This window comes from Oculina patagonica, chromosome 11, assembly GCF_052425735.1.
Source record: "Oculina patagonica isolate OP01 chromosome 11, crgOcupat, whole genome shotgun sequence".
NCBI lineage: Eukaryota > Metazoa > Cnidaria > Anthozoa > Scleractinia > Oculinidae > Oculina > Oculina patagonica.
Window position 1 is genome coordinate 17,457,249 of NC_135768.1, and position 16,713 is coordinate 17,473,961.

Genomic DNA, 16,713 nt, shown 5'->3' on the forward strand with positions numbered 1-16,713 from the left:
TATTAGGTGGAAAACTTATTTCGAACTTGGTTATCTTGAAATCAACCTAGAAAACGATCTAAAGGACGTATTTAACGAAGGAGAGCTGCAGAACTCCTGTAATTTTTACTTTTCTCTTTTGTAACACGAAAGTTGTTTAATCCTAAAATGCCTCGTTTTCACGCCTTAGTACCAGTTCTTTTCCACCATTTAAGAAAGTAAAAGTAAGTAAATGAGGGTTCACACAGAAAATTTCATGCAGAGTCAAGGTTATTATTATTGTTCAAACTAGTAATATTCTCTTTGTGTTCACTTTGCCTCAATGGCATAATAAAGGTAAAAAATCATCATATTTCATCATATTTCTATTTATACCACGCCATAGAAAATACAGCCAATCAGAATACAGGAAAGCTGTTGTATATTCGACGGTATTCAACCCAACCTTCCCATAGTGCGCTGCGACTGTATTCTCGATGAGATTAAATAAGCGTATTTTCTATAGCATGGTATAAAATAGTTTCACAACACTTTCTCGTGGTATACTATGAAATATCCCACGAGTCACTTTCTCGGTATACACACTCGCCTAAAGGCTCGTGTGTATACCGAGAAATAACCTGAAATCATACCCTCCCTCCCTACTACTGCTGCGGGGGAAGGAGGGCATGATACATTTGCTTGTCGAAAGTCATGTAAAAAAACCAGATTCTGGTTTTTTGTCTGATTGGTCGAGAAACAATACTCAATGGAGCGGTGTGGACTGATTGGTTGTCGTATTTCAACGAGACTTTCGGTCAGAAGCTGGTAATGGCAAAGACGAGTCACGTTTACTGCGAGGACGAGTTCTTTTCTACGTTAGCTGAAGCCCTAACAGATTTCAAGTGTAACTCTCTGAAGGAAGAACAAATAGAGTGAGCGACAATGCGTAATAATTTTGGTTCCGTGAAGATGTTTTTGTTGTTCTTCGAAAACAATATTCCAGAGATGTTGGAATGTTTACAAAAGCGACCGATCCTATCTGCCGTAAAACAGCTCTTGTCGGTGAATTCCTTTTTTGTGTGTGTAAGCTGAAATAAAGGGACGGCATCCAGTACATATACAACTGATAAATATATGTTCGCAAGCGCCATCTCATCTTGCTACTAAAAGCATTTTTATCTCAACACGGCGAAGTTTATATTTATAGTTTATATTTATACCTTAGCTTGTTTTTTACTCTGTAATTCAGTTATTAATACTGCAATGAGTGTCTATTAAACATTACATTAATTAACATATGTACAATTTTTCTCCAGACGTTTTTCACGCCTTGTGGAAATCCGAGTCTCGAATTTGTCGCCAACTACAAAGAGTGGTTTGACAGTTCGACGACACATTAGTTTATTTAAATTAGGGGGCGGCTGGCGGCCGGTGTAATAAATGTATCAGGCGTTCTTTTTTTCCCTCTCGCTTTCGTTAAAAGAAAAAAGAACCCCTGATCGCAGGTTAACCGAGAAAATACAAGTGACTCGTGGGATATTCCATAGTATACCACTCGAAAGCGTTGCATAACTAGTATGTACTATACAATAATAAAATCTGAATTTAAAAATTTAAAAATCAATAAAAAAAGTGTCAAAATAAAAACACAGTTCAAAACATGATGATTAATAACATAACTTCCCTGACCTTACATGAAATAAAGGCACTGATAAGCAAGTTGAATTAACTCATGAGGGGGACATGGGAGTTTGCAGCGTTGCGAAGTTACCAATTTTTTATGCGATGTTGTCCCATCTTCTGTGTTGGGGTGAACTCAAACCCTACAGAGTTGGATGTTTGTGTTTTAAAACCTATGGTGTTCGTTGAAACAAAATTATTATTTCAGTGTTACGGTTCCAACTAAATTTAGCTCTTATATCTTCATTCATTCATCCTTATTTGTTAAAAGCATATTATATAGAGTGTTTAATTTGTAACAAAATACAGTAACATCTTGTCTTGTTAATCATTGAGAGTTAACTGAGTTAATTTTTTAGAAACCCAGTTAAAAATGTCCACAAAACTTAACTAGATTAAAGTATGGTTACAAAAACTAACTCGGTTAAATATTTTTAGCGGCCGCATTACGATCAGACCAGACTGAAGTGATCTCATGATTAAGCTATTTGAAAACAAGCATAAGCGACCGGCTTTCATGATAATTTTATTACTTGCTCATTTCTTCTCCTGCTTTTAAGATTTATTTCAATGCTTTCTCGGCTTACACCGCTCTATTTTTCCGAATGTGTTCTATGCAAATTTGAAGCCCAGTTGTTTTATGTTGATCTTCAGCAGTCGTTCTAAGGCTCGTCGCCATATCGAAATCGCCTTCAAGACCTTCAAGTGCACGTTTTTCCAAGGAAATGGCGAAGAGATGGAAGAGATCATCAGAAACCACGAGAGCCCTGTTTGAGCCAAATAATCCGCATTTCTCTTGTTCTTTGATTAATTTCCATGGATACTGTTAACCTGGTTAAGAGTCGGTTAACTCTCCAAATACACGGCTGCACTAGACATTTTTTTAACCTGGTTAATTTTAATTGATTAATTGGAAATAACTCGGTTACCTCGCCAAGTGCGGCCATGGCCATTAATATGCATTAGCTGCCTGAATACCAAGCCATTTTCATTGAAAAGTATCTTGCCTATATTGCGGTGACGGTGTGTCATCAAATTTTTTTGTGGTAATGCAGTGTTTGTGTATCTTTTTGTGGTGTTCAGGGACCCCCCAATGCCCCCCTCAGTCATGAAAGCTTGTAAAAAATGTCTACAATTTGTCCACATTCATGAAAACCTTCACAATCACCAAACAAGCAATTGGATCCAACTGCACTGGTATCAATTCGCTCATGACATGGCAAAGGACCATTCAATGATACTTTAAACTTGTAATCAACATTATCAGACAGATCGACAGGATCAAACATAACATCAAAACCGTGAAAACTGCATTCTCTACTGTGTAAAAGTGTAGAGGAAAAGTTCCCAGCTTTTTCAACAACTAGCTCATCATCATCTTCTACAGTTAGAGTCACTGTATAGCTACCATTCTCACTGCCAGACAAGCGAATTCCATGTAACGTTACATCCTTCTCGAATTTAACATTTACACACTTGTTTTCTTCCATATATGTACACCCGATAGATTTAACAAGTAAACCAAATCTCAAGCATGATTGACAAGCCCCATCTCTTTTGTTTCCATGGAAACCGACTGGCAAGGTTGTTGTGGCATCAAAGTGCATCATCATTTTAGCAACTTCCTGTGATGTTAAAATTCCACTGTTAGGAACAACATCGGAAAACTCTTCTTTCTCCATGACCGGGAAACGTATTTCTTTCACAATTCTCTCTCCAAGAATCTTCCTTTTTACATTACTATCTAATGTCAGTCCTTGCCTCTCGCATTCCTTTGAAGCCCAGACATCAACAGCTTTGAACAACTCTACCTCTCTGATTGTCAATGAATCTCTCTTGACAACTGCTTCAAGTAAGGACCTCTCAATTGTTGCAAATTCCTCTGACTTAACAGCTTCTTCAGTTTCGCTGTCAATCATTTCCCAGCATTGATCCACAAGAATCTTTTCATCATATTGCTGGGCATGTGAAAGAACACAAAACACGTTTGACGGATATAGCTTAAATCTCAGCAACCAAACACATTCATCAGCGAGAGAATTGACCAAGTATTTCTTTGCCACATACAGCACTTGCATCACATTGCTTTCATTCAAGTTCGCGTTCCCGCTGTACATGTATCGTAGCATTTCCAACACTCCTTCGTACTCACAGTCTGGTAGGTCAACAGAGTCTGATCTCTCGGCTAGTTCCCCATAAAACATGGCGAAAAACACAGGACTACACATCGACAGCACTAACTTGTGGGCAGGAATCGCCATCTTGCTTTTCTTGGGCTCACCTTCGTCACTCGAGGCGCGAACAACAAGGCTTACATCGCTTAGTAAATCGTTGTTAAACATAAAAATACCTCTTTCAGTGATACTTGATTTGGTCTTCTGCCATTTATCCTCGAAGACGGCCATTATTTCTTGCAGTAATAACGAATCAAAACCACAGTAAAATCACACACGCGGTCTGCACCTCAGGCGTCAAGTTCCACAATGAAAACTTGCGCGCGCGTCCTAAAATTCCCGGGAAAATCTTGTCACGCAATCCAGTAAAATAGGTCCGCTTTGCGTACATGAACACGAGCTAGAGGCGCTATGCAGAGATTACTGTAGAATGCGGGACAGAGCCGAGGTGACTTCGCTTGGTGGCGAGTTGGTTAGTGGCGAGATTGCTTGGTGGCGAGGTGACCGACATTCGTGTGAAAGAATTAACCATAGGTACACGACGGTGAACACTGTATTCCAATAGGCCTTATCACGGTTCTCGACGCCATCTTGACGAGTAGGCAAAGCGGGTAGAAATTACAGTGTTTGTATGGGAATCTGACGGCAAATATCTTTTACAAAAATTGAATTCTGGACAACTTATGAATTGTAAAGTTAAGATACTAGGCAAACGTTTTTATTGTTTGAATGATGTAGCTAGGCTAGAAAGCGTTCAGTTACGCTTTTAATTTCCCATATATTTGTCTATATTTTTTTCTGCATGATTGACGCGGTACGCAGTTCGTGTTGTCACTCATATTTCCTTTCTGTTGATAAAATTATTTGAATGGAGTGTTTCCAAAAAGGTAACATAAAATCGCACCTTGCAAAATCTATTTAATTTACTGTGCATGCGTTTAAGTGTAATGTACACTAAACTGCTCAGAATACGGGACTTGTGTCAGTCATTGGAAATTGATTAAGGCTGTCGTTTCATGGCTGCAAAAGGAGCAGCATTTCGTCATCACTGACTTAGTACCGTATTTATGTGATAAGCACCCAACCTCGAATAAGCGTCCACCTTGAATAAGCGCCCACCCTGTAGGTTGGAAAAGTTAATAAGCGCCCAGCCTCAGGGGCGGATCCAGGATTTTTCAAAGGGGGGTGGCTGTTTACCAATATTTTTGCTTACTATATTGTTCAAGCCCCAGCTTTTTTTTATGGGGGGATTCAAGCTTTTAAGCAGTTTTTTGAAAGTGGGAGTGCAAATGATATTGGGTCTGAGGCCCATATTTCATGGAGCCGTAGGTTCCATCTCCCTAGGGGGGTCTGGGGGCATGCCCCCCTCAGAAAATTTTGAAAAGTTGAAGCCTCTTAGACGTGATTTCCGCGATTCTGAGCAGCTTTATACAGTTGTCAATTAAGTTATTAAATCACTGTTTTTTCAGTTGATAATTTGGCAAGATATTCTTTCCTCAACTTACCTCGGAGAAAAAGTTTAGTTCTCAGTTATGAAATGAACAGTGATTGAAACTTAAAGTTGACAGGCCACGAACTTACAGGAAAGAACAGATATGCGATTTTTTGCTCACCCACGTGCGTTGAAATTTTTAGCCATTGGCAAAGTGGCCTGGGGACAAATTTGGCGACTTTGCTTGCTTGTGAAATCGCTTCGATGCGAAAGAACGTTAAGAAAACTCGCTATAAAGATGTAAATAGAGAAGAAAATCATTCCAGCAAGGCTAAAACAACTCTTGAAAGTTAAAAGGAATCTAATTTTTTTAAAATTATACACACGTTTTGTTAAATTACGCCAGAAGTTCGTAAAACAGGCTGAGAAAAATCTCCTATTCTGGAAAAATGGCCTTTCTTAACTTTGAACGGCCACCTGACTATGAAAGGTGGATGGACATTGTCCTTATTTTCTACTTTTATATGTTTATTTTCATTTTTCTGGTGGATCAAGGGGGGGTGGCTAGCCACCCAATCCTCCCCCCTGGATCCACCCCTGAGCCTGGAATTAGCACCCACCCCATGGCCATCCAGAAGTGCTCATAGTGCCTCTCTCCGCCAGCAAAATAATGCAGGGGGGGGGGGGATATGCTACAGTGGACTAGCGTCCCACTCAAGGGGGGAGTAGAAATACAGAAACTGGGATAAGCTCTTGCAACATGGAACGCATGGCTTGAGGCTTCCCTTAACATGTACTATTCCTCTTAAACTGCACCTCAATTCCTTCCAAAAACATTATACAGATAGTGGTTACGATATTCCTTATTCATTTCTTTGGAAACATTTAAATAGAAAATCTATAACAATGGATTTAAAATCAGATTTTGTAATCACTCGTGTGCACATGGCATACTGTCACAAAACTATAACTAACAGTAACATATAAATCACAATAAACTAGTTGTACCTATCGGTAAGTGCCATCGAGCGAAATATTCATGTTTGTTCGTAAGAACAGTACAGATACTGAATAGTTTTCGATAGAACTTAATATATTTTAATATTTGAAATGACCAAAATATGGTAAATTGAACTTTAGGTAATGCGAGAAGAAAGTGTTATTTCTCTGATGTTCAGATTAAATGACACGGGTTTGACAGATTGATAATTAACTCTTGACAAATCTTTTAATTTTTGCTACGTTAAAAATGTCACAAAATGTGGGCAATAAATGAGGTTTGAATCGCTGTTTGTTTTTATTGCAACACGCGGGATACAGTAGTTGCATTTCGAGAACGTCTCATAAATAAAATTCCAAAATCAGAACTGCTAAGATTAGATGCTTATTTCAGTCTCGCATGCAAATTGTCATGTTTACGCATACTCAATTCCCAAGCGAATATGAACAGAAAATAAACCAAAACGGACAAGGAATATGTGAAGACAGAATTTATATTCAAGTAAACATTACATTTGCCGTTAGAAGCAAAAAACTTTCAATTTTCTTGCGTGTATGACATGCAGTAATTTTAGTGAGTGTTGCTTGGTATTGATTTTATTCCTTCGAGCGAAAATATAAAGGTTATTGAAATTAGAGATGGAATCATCGGTTAAACAATTGCTATAAACATAAGCAACACTTAAAGCAAATAAAGGTAGCATTTACCCGACCGTGGCATTCTCGTAAGTCAAGAAAACTCCATTTGAAGTCAACAATCCGCTTTTGATTTTCGTGTCTCTCTTCAGAAATCAAAGGACTCCAAAGTCGAAAGATTATTTCAACGCTTTGGAGACCTTGATGTTCATTTTTTCGGCAGTAGAGTATTCTGTAGTGTATCCTCTTTCCATTAAGAGTTCCATAAAGGTGTATTTATCGTAAAAGGGGCGAATGACCACATTGAAAATTTTAACAGCGAGCCGCGTGGATCGAGCGAGGACGCCATTTTGGTCATCTTCTCTTTAGCAACGAAAGAGAGACTGGGAACCAGTTTGGAAGAACAATACAACCCAAATATGGGGTTTACTTACACCCAAATATGGTCAAAAAAAAGTCCCTTACGCAGAACTTAAGATTTTCTCTGCCTATACACTCACACGCACACGGCTCTATGATTCTGCCGCCTCGACAGCCTCGCCTTTTGGCTCGGCTGCCTCGTTGGCAATAATTTTTTCTTCATATTTTTTATAACAAATTAATTCTGATAACAAAATAGCTAATGTAGACTATTATAAAATAATATAATTAAAATATTATTACACATGAATGCTATCAATGATGCAAATTATGCAAGATGGAAAATGATATCTTTATCTGTTTTGACTTAGACTGGATATTTTATTTCTTTATGCTTCATGATCAATCACATATTGAAATGACACCACCGCAATTTGATTAAAACCACCTCCAAAACTGGAAATAACAGGGAATCATTACTAATAAATAGATCAGAAATTAGTAAATTGAAATATTTCATACAGAGTCTAGGTTATTTTATCAAACTCTTCTCAAAGCAATATTCCAGCTTTCCTTTCAAAATGACTCATCACATTTTCAAGAGCTACTGTAAAATATTGAAAACCCTGTTCCCACTTGTTTTCAATGGGGCAAAAAAAAATTAAACAATTGAAGGGCTCGCTGCAAAAAGGGCAGTAGTGATTTTGGCCGAAAACGAACATGGACAAAACGACTCCAAATTTCGCATGTGAGTTTGTTTACGTGTGCTAAAAATTGTCCTGCATTTCATTTCGCTGGTCTTTCCTTCGTTTTTCGAAAAATAACACATGCAAAAGACAAGGTTTTTGCAGGCAGCATCTTTAGGTCTTTCCTTTCACAAATGATAAACAAAGGAAACCTTTTGTTCCTCAAAACAATGGAACCAGCTAAAGTTTTGGGGTTACAGGCCTAGCCCTAACGCAAAAGTTATCCCCAAGGCCTGCAGTCTGCTTGCAGTTAGCTGCTTTTTGTTGTTTCTGGCAAAGACTATTTTAATCTGTTACCGTTAGCTGTAATTTGAGGTGAAAGTTAAATAAAGATTGACTGTTGTGATAGACTGATTGATTGAATACGTTTGCTTGTGTCTTCACTTTATACTAGTTTTGCTTTCAGTTAAGTGCCGCTGGCTTGCTCTCACTTCTATCTCCACTCCTCACATCATCACACATCTACAAAATCCCGCGAAAACAAGATAAGCTTCTGAGGTTTTCGCTTGCACGAATCGATTGAATGATTGATTAATGAATATTTAATGAGGCACAGAAAAAAATTTTGCAAGGAAAGGTGCCCTGCGAAACATCTAAAGAATTTTTTAAAGTCTAAAACCAGGTCACTTCTCGGCAACTTTGTCGCGGCAGCACCCAAGGGGACACTGCAAAACTCACGCGAGGCGTGGAAAAATGTCTAGTGCTGGATTACTGTGGACAATGTAAGTTACAAAATCTTTTTTTGCATATGTTATTTTTCAAAAAGGAAGGAAAGAACAACGAAATGAAACACAGGACAGTGTTAAGCGCACGTAAACAAATCTGCATGCGAAATTTGGAGCAGTTTTGATAATGTTCATTTCAAGGGAAAATCACTACCGCCCTTTTTGCAGCGAGCCCTTCAATTAAAAGTTCCCATAATATTTGTGTTAATTGGAGCAAATTAATAAAAAGCGGTACTTTGTGGAAGAACAAAACAGGCTAAATAATGTGGTTAATAACATAATTTTTAGAGGTACTGCTGGGCAAGTTTAAGTCATGGAAGCTTGAAAAAAATGTCTGCAATTTGTCCACATTCATGAAAACCACCGCACAAATCAATCAAGCACTCACAGAATGAAACTGTCACACCATGCGATGTCACTGTGTCGGTATCAATGCGCCCATGACATGTCCAAGGACCAGACAATGATACTTTAACCCTGTATTCAGAATCTTTAAATAGTTCAACAGGATCGAACATAACATCAAAACCGTGATAACTGAATTCTCTATTGTGTACAATTGTAGAGGAAAAGTTCCCAGATTTTTTAGCGAGCAACTCTTCACATTCAACATCTTCAACAGTTAAAGTCACTTTATAGTTACCATTTTCACTGCCAAACAAGCGAATTCCATGCAACACTACATCTTTATCCACCTCAAAATCAAGGCACTTTTCAGTTTCCATATTTAGACATTTGTTGCTAACATTACCAAATCTGAAACATGATTGACAAGCCCCATCTCTTTTGTTTCCTTGGAAACCGACTGGCAAGGTCGATGCGGCATCAAAGTGCTTCCTCACTTTAGCAACTTCACGTGATGTGAGAATTCCACTGTTAGGAACGACACTAGAAAACTCTTCTTTCTCCATGGCTGGGAAACGTATTTCTTTCACAATTTTCTCTCCAAGAATCTTCCTTTTCACTTTACTATCTGTAGACAGTCCTTGTCTTTCACATTCCTTTGTAGCCCAGAGATCAACAGCTTTGAACAACTCTACCTCTCTGATTGTCAATGAATCTCTTTTGACAACTGCTTCAAGTAAGGACCTCTCAATTTTCGCGAATCCCTCGGATTTCACAGCTTCTTCTGTTTCTCTATCAATCATTTCCCAGCATTGATCCACAAGAATCTTCTCATCATATTGCTGAGCATGTGACAGAACACAAAACACGTTTGCAGGATCTAAATTCTTTCGCAGGAAACGAACACATTCATTGGCGAGAGAGATAACCATGTATTTCTTTGCCACATACAGCACTTGCATCACATTGTTTTCGTTCAATTCCGCCTTCCCGCTGTACATGTATCGAACCATTTCTAACACACCCTCGTACTCGCAGTCTGGCAGGTCAACAGATTTCGATTTTAGGGGCATCTTTCCTTGAAACATGACGAAAAACACAGGACTACACATCGACAGCACAATCTTGTGAGCAGGAATCGCCATCTTGCTTTTCTTGGGCTCGCCTTCGTCACTCGAGGCTCGAACAACAAGGCTTACATCGCTTAGTAGATCGTTGTTAAACATGAAAATGCTTCGTTCCGTAATACTTGCTTTGGCTTCTTGCCACTTCTCCTCAAAGACGGCCATAATTTCTTGAAGTAAAACCGAATTTTTAACCTCAGTAAAACCACGCACGCGGTCTCAAAGTTGAAGTCTCAAGTTCTCTGCGCTGCTATCCCAATGAGCACTTGCGCGCGCCAAAATTTCGCGGGAAAATGTTGTCACGCAATCCATCGTCAAATCTCGTTCCCAGATCTCTCGTGGACGAAACCGAACGCTGCTGCCTCTTTCCTCTTTCTGTAGTGGAAAATTTCAGTCAACCATATTTTTTTTAAAGTTCTAAGTCATACACTTAAGTATTCCCGTGACCATATATAAATTTAAAAGACCGTGAAGACCATTTTGTCACCTCCATAAAATAGTTATTTCTTTTCTTAATTATTATATTTTTTAATTGTTCCTCCTGGATTGATTGGAAGAATTAACTTGTTTAATTTAAAGATCAGGTTTTTATTTGCTAATTCTTAAGGGGATTTCAAACATCCTGGTAACTTGATGAGTTACGTACAACAATAAAAAACTTTTTGATCTTGTTTTCAATTGTACTTCTTTTACACCATCAAATACGAAAATTGCAAACTTAGAGATCTTTTCAGAGTTCTGCTCTATAAAAAAAGTCTGTGTCAAGCCAATCCTGCCAGAGATTATCCTGGTTTCTGTTGCTTTAGTGACAGATTATTTCGTCTCCCCCTGTATGGGATACTACTCCATTGCAGAGTTATCCCCCAGTATCATATCTCTTGCTTACGAGCGGTGTTGTGTTACAAAGATTTGATTTATAAGGGTTTGTATGGGAAACAACGGTTTTGCTTTAAAAGTAAAAAAAAAATGTATATTTTGTAAATAAAGTTGACTTAACCTGATTCGCTGTTTCATTCTTTGTTGTCTGCCAGCTTCTCAGGTCGATCCAACGCGTTTTCGGCGAGTTATCGTTATTTAGGTGTCCAACAACGAATTTTTTTTTTCGTTTTTGATATTCTTTTAATTTCATAAACGCGCATATGTTGATTTAAAGAGAGCACAGCTCTCCATTTGTTCGCAATAACATGCTATCCCTGAATGTTTGGGAGAAAAACACCTCTTTAATAAGGCTCTTTAATTAGGGTTTTTATTTGTAATTAAAGTCATAACGGTTTAATGAATTTACCCCTTTAAAAAAAAATCAAACACCCTCAAAACGTGATGAACAATTTCCTTGGCTTCATATTTCGTTTTTTCAATTGGACTTCTATTAGACCATCAAATACAAAATTACAAACTTTGTCCCAAGGATCACATTTTAGTTCCAAGGCATAAAAATCTAAAGATCTGTTCTATATAGTCTTTATCAAGCCAAGTGGCACATACCACCAGAATTTATCCCTGTTGACAGAGCCGTAGGCAGGGGGGGGGGGGGTGTAATAGGTGCGTCCGCACCCACTTACGGGCCACAAAGGTCCACCTAATTGGGGATTGAGGGTTAAAATGATCTCTGAATGCAGGAAATGTGGACTTAAACAACCTGATTGTTCAAAATGTCCTGGGGAGAATACCCCATGACCTCCGAGACGTCCACGCCTCTGATGCTTGCACCAGCCATGCAAGATCCTGCCTACGGCCCTAGTTGTTTTAGCATTAAGAGACTAGGAGTATTTCTACTTCCCCCTCTGGATGGGATGCTAGTCCAGCACAGGTTTACCATAACCTACAGGATAACTTCACCAGCCCCGATTTTACACCTGGGTGGAGAGAGGTACCATGAGAGTGAAGTGTGAATGAACACAACCTAGGAACTTGGTCAGGATTTGAATGGAGACCCTTTGATTTGGAGTCCAGCATGCTAAGCGTTAGCCTGCGAGCAGGCTCACCTTGGGGCACGTGCAAAAAAGCGACAGGAAAGCGGCAAATTGACTCGTGAGCGAAGCAATAGGGCGGGGAGGAGACTGATGGAGAGGCTGGCGCCCCTCGCTGTCGTGACTTTGCTGCTCTCGTGTCGCTTTTTTGCATGTGCCCCAAGGTGAGCCTGCTCGCAGGCTAGCTAAGCATGGCCACTGCACCTAAAGCATCTGTTTTATAGCATTAATATTCTTATAATCAGTTTAACTGTCTGCTAACTCATTTGACCACTGATCCTTTCATTCACATCTGAATGCATTAATGCAACAGCAACAACAATTTATTTAGGTGTTTCTGTAACAACAAATACCATTACCTATTTAAAATAAAGAAAATATAACTACATCAAAAAATAAATGTATAATAATAAAAACAAAAGAAGCAATTATCAATATACATTAGGATCAGTGGTTCAGTGGTACTACAGCAAAACAAAACTTTTGCAGAAATATCTACCGGTAACTCATTAAAAATACTCCATAATTTACCTATTATTTTTATTAACACGCACGCTTATTGAAGCATGCATTTGTTTGTTCGTTCATTTGCTTGACTGATCAGTCAATAATTATTAACAATAACAAAACACTTTAAAAAATGATGACACCTCCATTATCATGCACCTGTGAATCATTAATTTTTATATACAATTATAATCATTATCCACGGCACATTATAAATCAATCGAGACACTTGCCTTTGTGAATGAAAACCTGAGGGGTTTTTTCATGTTTCTGTTAGAGGCTATGCATTACTGGTAAAAAAGCAAATAAAAAAAGTTTTTTTTTTCGATTTGATATTGTCTTAGTAAGAGAAAATTTTAATTCTGGCTATGGTCCTGACATGTACTTGCTTTAAATTTAAAAACACATAAGTAAATATAAGTTCTCTAAGTCGAAACTAAATATTCTTGGAAAACCTTGAAAATTGAAAGTAATAAATTATTGTTGATTATAATAGCTTAAATTACATTTAAGTGTTTGGATTCTAACTTAGATTGTCTACTAAAACAATTAAACAACTTGTGAAATTTTGCTTTCTTTTTCATGAGTTGTAACCAACTTGGCCGCATCTCAATACACAATAGAGTATTACTCAAAAAGAAAACTCAGCTCATACTGAGCTAAAAAAAAAAAGAAGGCGACTAGGTTGTTCGAAAAAAATCAGTCAACAACAAGAGATAACTGTTATGCCTGTAAGGGACCTTCCACTCTTATGACAAGTTCACGTTGAACTGTTTGAAGCAACACCTTATTAAAATCCAAATTTAAACTTCCCGTGCACCACCATTTTGGATTATATGAAGGGTAATGGTTGCCCAATTGTTTCAAACAAAAAATCCTCTGCTTCCTAACAACAACACTTATAACCATTATACATCATAAAATCCAAAATATAATGGCGACATGCAGGAAATTTAAAAGCAATTAATCTTTTCCGTCTTTTGTTACTATTAAATGTTATTTCTCCTTGGTCTGGTAAAATTTGGAACAATGACATTATTTCAAACAATGAACCATGTACTCTTCATAAGATTGGAGGTTCCCTTGAAAGCATGAGATTCACAACAGTGGTATAAATATTGAGCAAGCTTGGGTACTTGGGTGATCAAAATATTGATTCACAATCCATCATTTCACAGCTCATACCATAATAAGCTTGTTTTGTTAAGTTACGGCAACATAAAGAAAAAGTCTGCAAATTGTCCATGAAGGGCAGTTGTTGTTCCTCCTGAGGAATTCTCAGAATTCCTGAAGAAAAATTTTACACCCTGTGATTTAACTCCTTCATCGCCGTACAGGTTGTAGCCACAGTATAATCGAGGACTATTCATCTTCACTTGAACAGAATACTGTTTGTCTCTCATCAAATTTACAGGATCAAACATAACCACAAAACCATAATAGCGGATGTCTTTGCTATGCTGAACAAATGATGAAAAATTTCCAGATTTGTTAACAATTTCTGCATCACCATGAATTTCTTTCACAGTCAAGGTCACTTTGTGCTCATTGTTTTCACTGCCAAACAGACAAATTCCATGAAGAATTATGTCTTTGTTCACATGAAAGTGAAGGCAGTCATTACTAGCCTTGCTACCACAGCATTCCCTATAAACAGAAGTAAATCTAAAACATGATCGAAGAGTGCCGACCCTTTCGTTCCCTTTAAAACCAACAGGTGATGTTAAAACTGAATTAAAATGCTTCATCATGTTAAAAACTTGTTGTGGTGTAAGTATTTCGCTGTCAAGCACAACACTAGCAAATTCTCTCTGCTCCATCACTGGGAAACGTATTTGCTCCACAATCGTCTCACCAAGAATTCTTCTTTTTGCATTGCCATCTGGAGTCAATACTTGCCTTTCACACTCCTTTGTAGCCCAGAGATCAACAGCTTTGAACAACTCTACCTCTCTGATTGTTAATGTATCTCTCTTAACAACTGCTTCAAGTAAGGACCTCTCAATTGTCGTGAATCCCTCTGATTTCAGGGCTTCTACAGTTTCGCTGTCAACAACTTTCCAGCATTCATCCACAAGAGTATTCTCATCATATTGCTGAGCATGTGACAGAACACAAAACACGTTTGCAGAATCTAACTTCTTTCGCAGCAACAGAACACATTCATCAGCAAGCGAATTGACCATGTATTTCTTTGCCAGATACAGCACTTGTATCACATTGCTTTCATTCAATTCCGCCCTTCCGCTGTACATGTATCGTAGCATTTCCAACACACCTTCGTAATCGCAGTCTGGTAGATAAACAGAGTCTGATTTCTCGGCCAGTTCCCCAAAAAACATGGCGAAAAACACAGGACTACACATCGACAACACTAACTTGTGGGCAGGAATCGCCATCTTGCTTTTCTTGGGCTTACCTTCGTCACTTGTGACTCGAACAACAAGGCTTACATCGCTTAGTAGCTCGTTGTTAAACATGAAAACACTTCTATCTTTTATACTTGCTTTGGTTTTCTGCCATTCTTCCTCGAAGACGGCCATAATTTCTTGCAGTAATACCGAATAATGAAATCACAGTAAAATCAAACACGCGGTCTGAAGCAAAGGTCTCAAGTATCCGCGCTGCTATCCCGGTCAGCACTTGCGCGCTAAAATTCCCGGGAAATTTTGTCACGCAATCCAGAATAATAGGTCCGCTCTGCGTACATGTGCTCGGGCTACAGTATGCATAGATAAAAATTTACCATCTTTATTATTTACATAATGATTGTTATTGAACGGAATATTGTGCAACGAACCATAGGTACACAAAGGTAAAACCTGTTTTCCAATTCAAGAAAATGTTTCAATTATGTCATATTGACAGAGTCTACAACAAGTTTTTCTTTTCCAAACAAACCTGATTTAAAGCACAGCTCTCTATTTCTTTACAGTAATTGGAGAAATAATTCATCATTTCAAGCAGGATTTTTTTAAGCCAAACACCCTTAAAACAGTGCTTGATGGGATAACAATAATAAAAACTATCTGATAACCTTAATTTCATATCTCTCTTTTTTTAGTTGGACTTTGCAGTCAAATACAAAAGTTACAAAGCAGTGCACAAGGATTAGAATTTCCGTTGCATATCGGATCTATTTTGGAGATCTGTTTTAGTCATTTAACATTACAGTCAACTCTCTCTCAACAGACACCTCTATAAGACAGACACCTCCATAAGACGAACACCTGGTGATAGTATCTGCCGTTTTTCAGTGATTTTACTGTAACCAAACTCCCTATAAGACGAACACCTCTCTGAGACGGACAACGGACACTTTGAAATCATTAACGGACACTTGAGAAGTGTGTTTTTTATCATGTTTAATTAATGAAAATACTTCTAAACTTAGCTGAACTAAAGCAAAGTTACTCAGCGCCCTAACGATACGTGTATACCAAGCTTACTAACCAAAAACAATGACGTTTTAACGGTTTACTTCTCTGCTTACGTGTATTTAATCAAACTCGCTTACAATAACAACCACGCGAAATCAAGTGTTTGGGCCATATCCGGGCAGTTTAATGTACTTCCATTTGGGGAAATTACAGCTGCCATGGGAGGGTGAGGCGGGACGTACAAATAAAACGACAGTAAACACGAGGCGTATCGATCGACGCGATCAAAGTTCACAGTGAAACGTGTCCGTAACTCGAGACGATAATCAAGTGACATTACTTACTTTACATTAACACAATTTAACTAGTTAAATATTACTTAATCAAACTCGCTTACAATAACAACCACGCGAAATCAAGTGTTTGGGCCATATCCGGGCAGTTTAATGTACTTCCATTTGGGGAAATTACAGCTGCCCAAAATTCAGCCCAAATGGAAAAGTTATTGCTCAGAGGAGTCTTCTGTTAGAATGTAGGGATTGGCATATTGAAATTTGATTGTCTGTGTCTGAGCGATTTTGCGGGGAATACCAAGAAACAAGTTAAGAGGCGAACGAATGTAACGTTGATAGCAGTCACTGTTCCAGCGGCCTAAGAGCTTGATTTCGTAGTCG

The 16,713-nt window shown here is 38.2% G+C and overlaps 3 protein-coding genes across 3 annotated transcripts; all 3 read right to left on the reverse strand.

The window, feature by feature from the left end:
* Positions 1-70: 70 nt before the first annotated feature.
* Positions 71-4,103, reverse strand: LOC144630484 (BTB/POZ domain-containing protein 6-like). Its single transcript, XM_078488840.1, has 2 exons — positions 1,535-4,103; positions 71-297 (listed from the first exon to the last, which is right to left on the reverse strand). Exon 1 carries the CDS (start codon positions 4,044-4,046, stop codon positions 2,748-2,750), a length of 1,299 nt encoding a protein of 432 aa, XP_078344966.1. The 5' UTR covers positions 4,047-4,103; the 3' UTR covers positions 71-297; positions 1,535-2,747.
* Positions 4,104-8,844: 4,741 nt separating this feature from the next.
* LOC144630376 (BTB/POZ domain-containing protein 2-like) lies at positions 8,845-10,492 on the reverse strand. Its single transcript, XM_078488741.1, has one exon. It carries the CDS (start codon positions 10,345-10,347, stop codon positions 9,025-9,027), a length of 1,323 nt encoding a protein of 440 aa, XP_078344867.1. The 5' UTR covers positions 10,348-10,492; the 3' UTR covers positions 8,845-9,024.
* Positions 10,493-13,032: 2,540 nt separating this feature from the next.
* Positions 13,033-15,323, reverse strand: LOC144630168 (BTB/POZ domain-containing protein 6-B-like). The gene has a single exon (XM_078488465.1). It carries the CDS (start codon positions 15,200-15,202, stop codon positions 13,868-13,870), a length of 1,335 nt encoding a protein of 444 aa, XP_078344591.1. The 5' UTR covers positions 15,203-15,323; the 3' UTR covers positions 13,033-13,867.
* Positions 15,324-16,713: the final 1,390 nt, after the last annotated feature.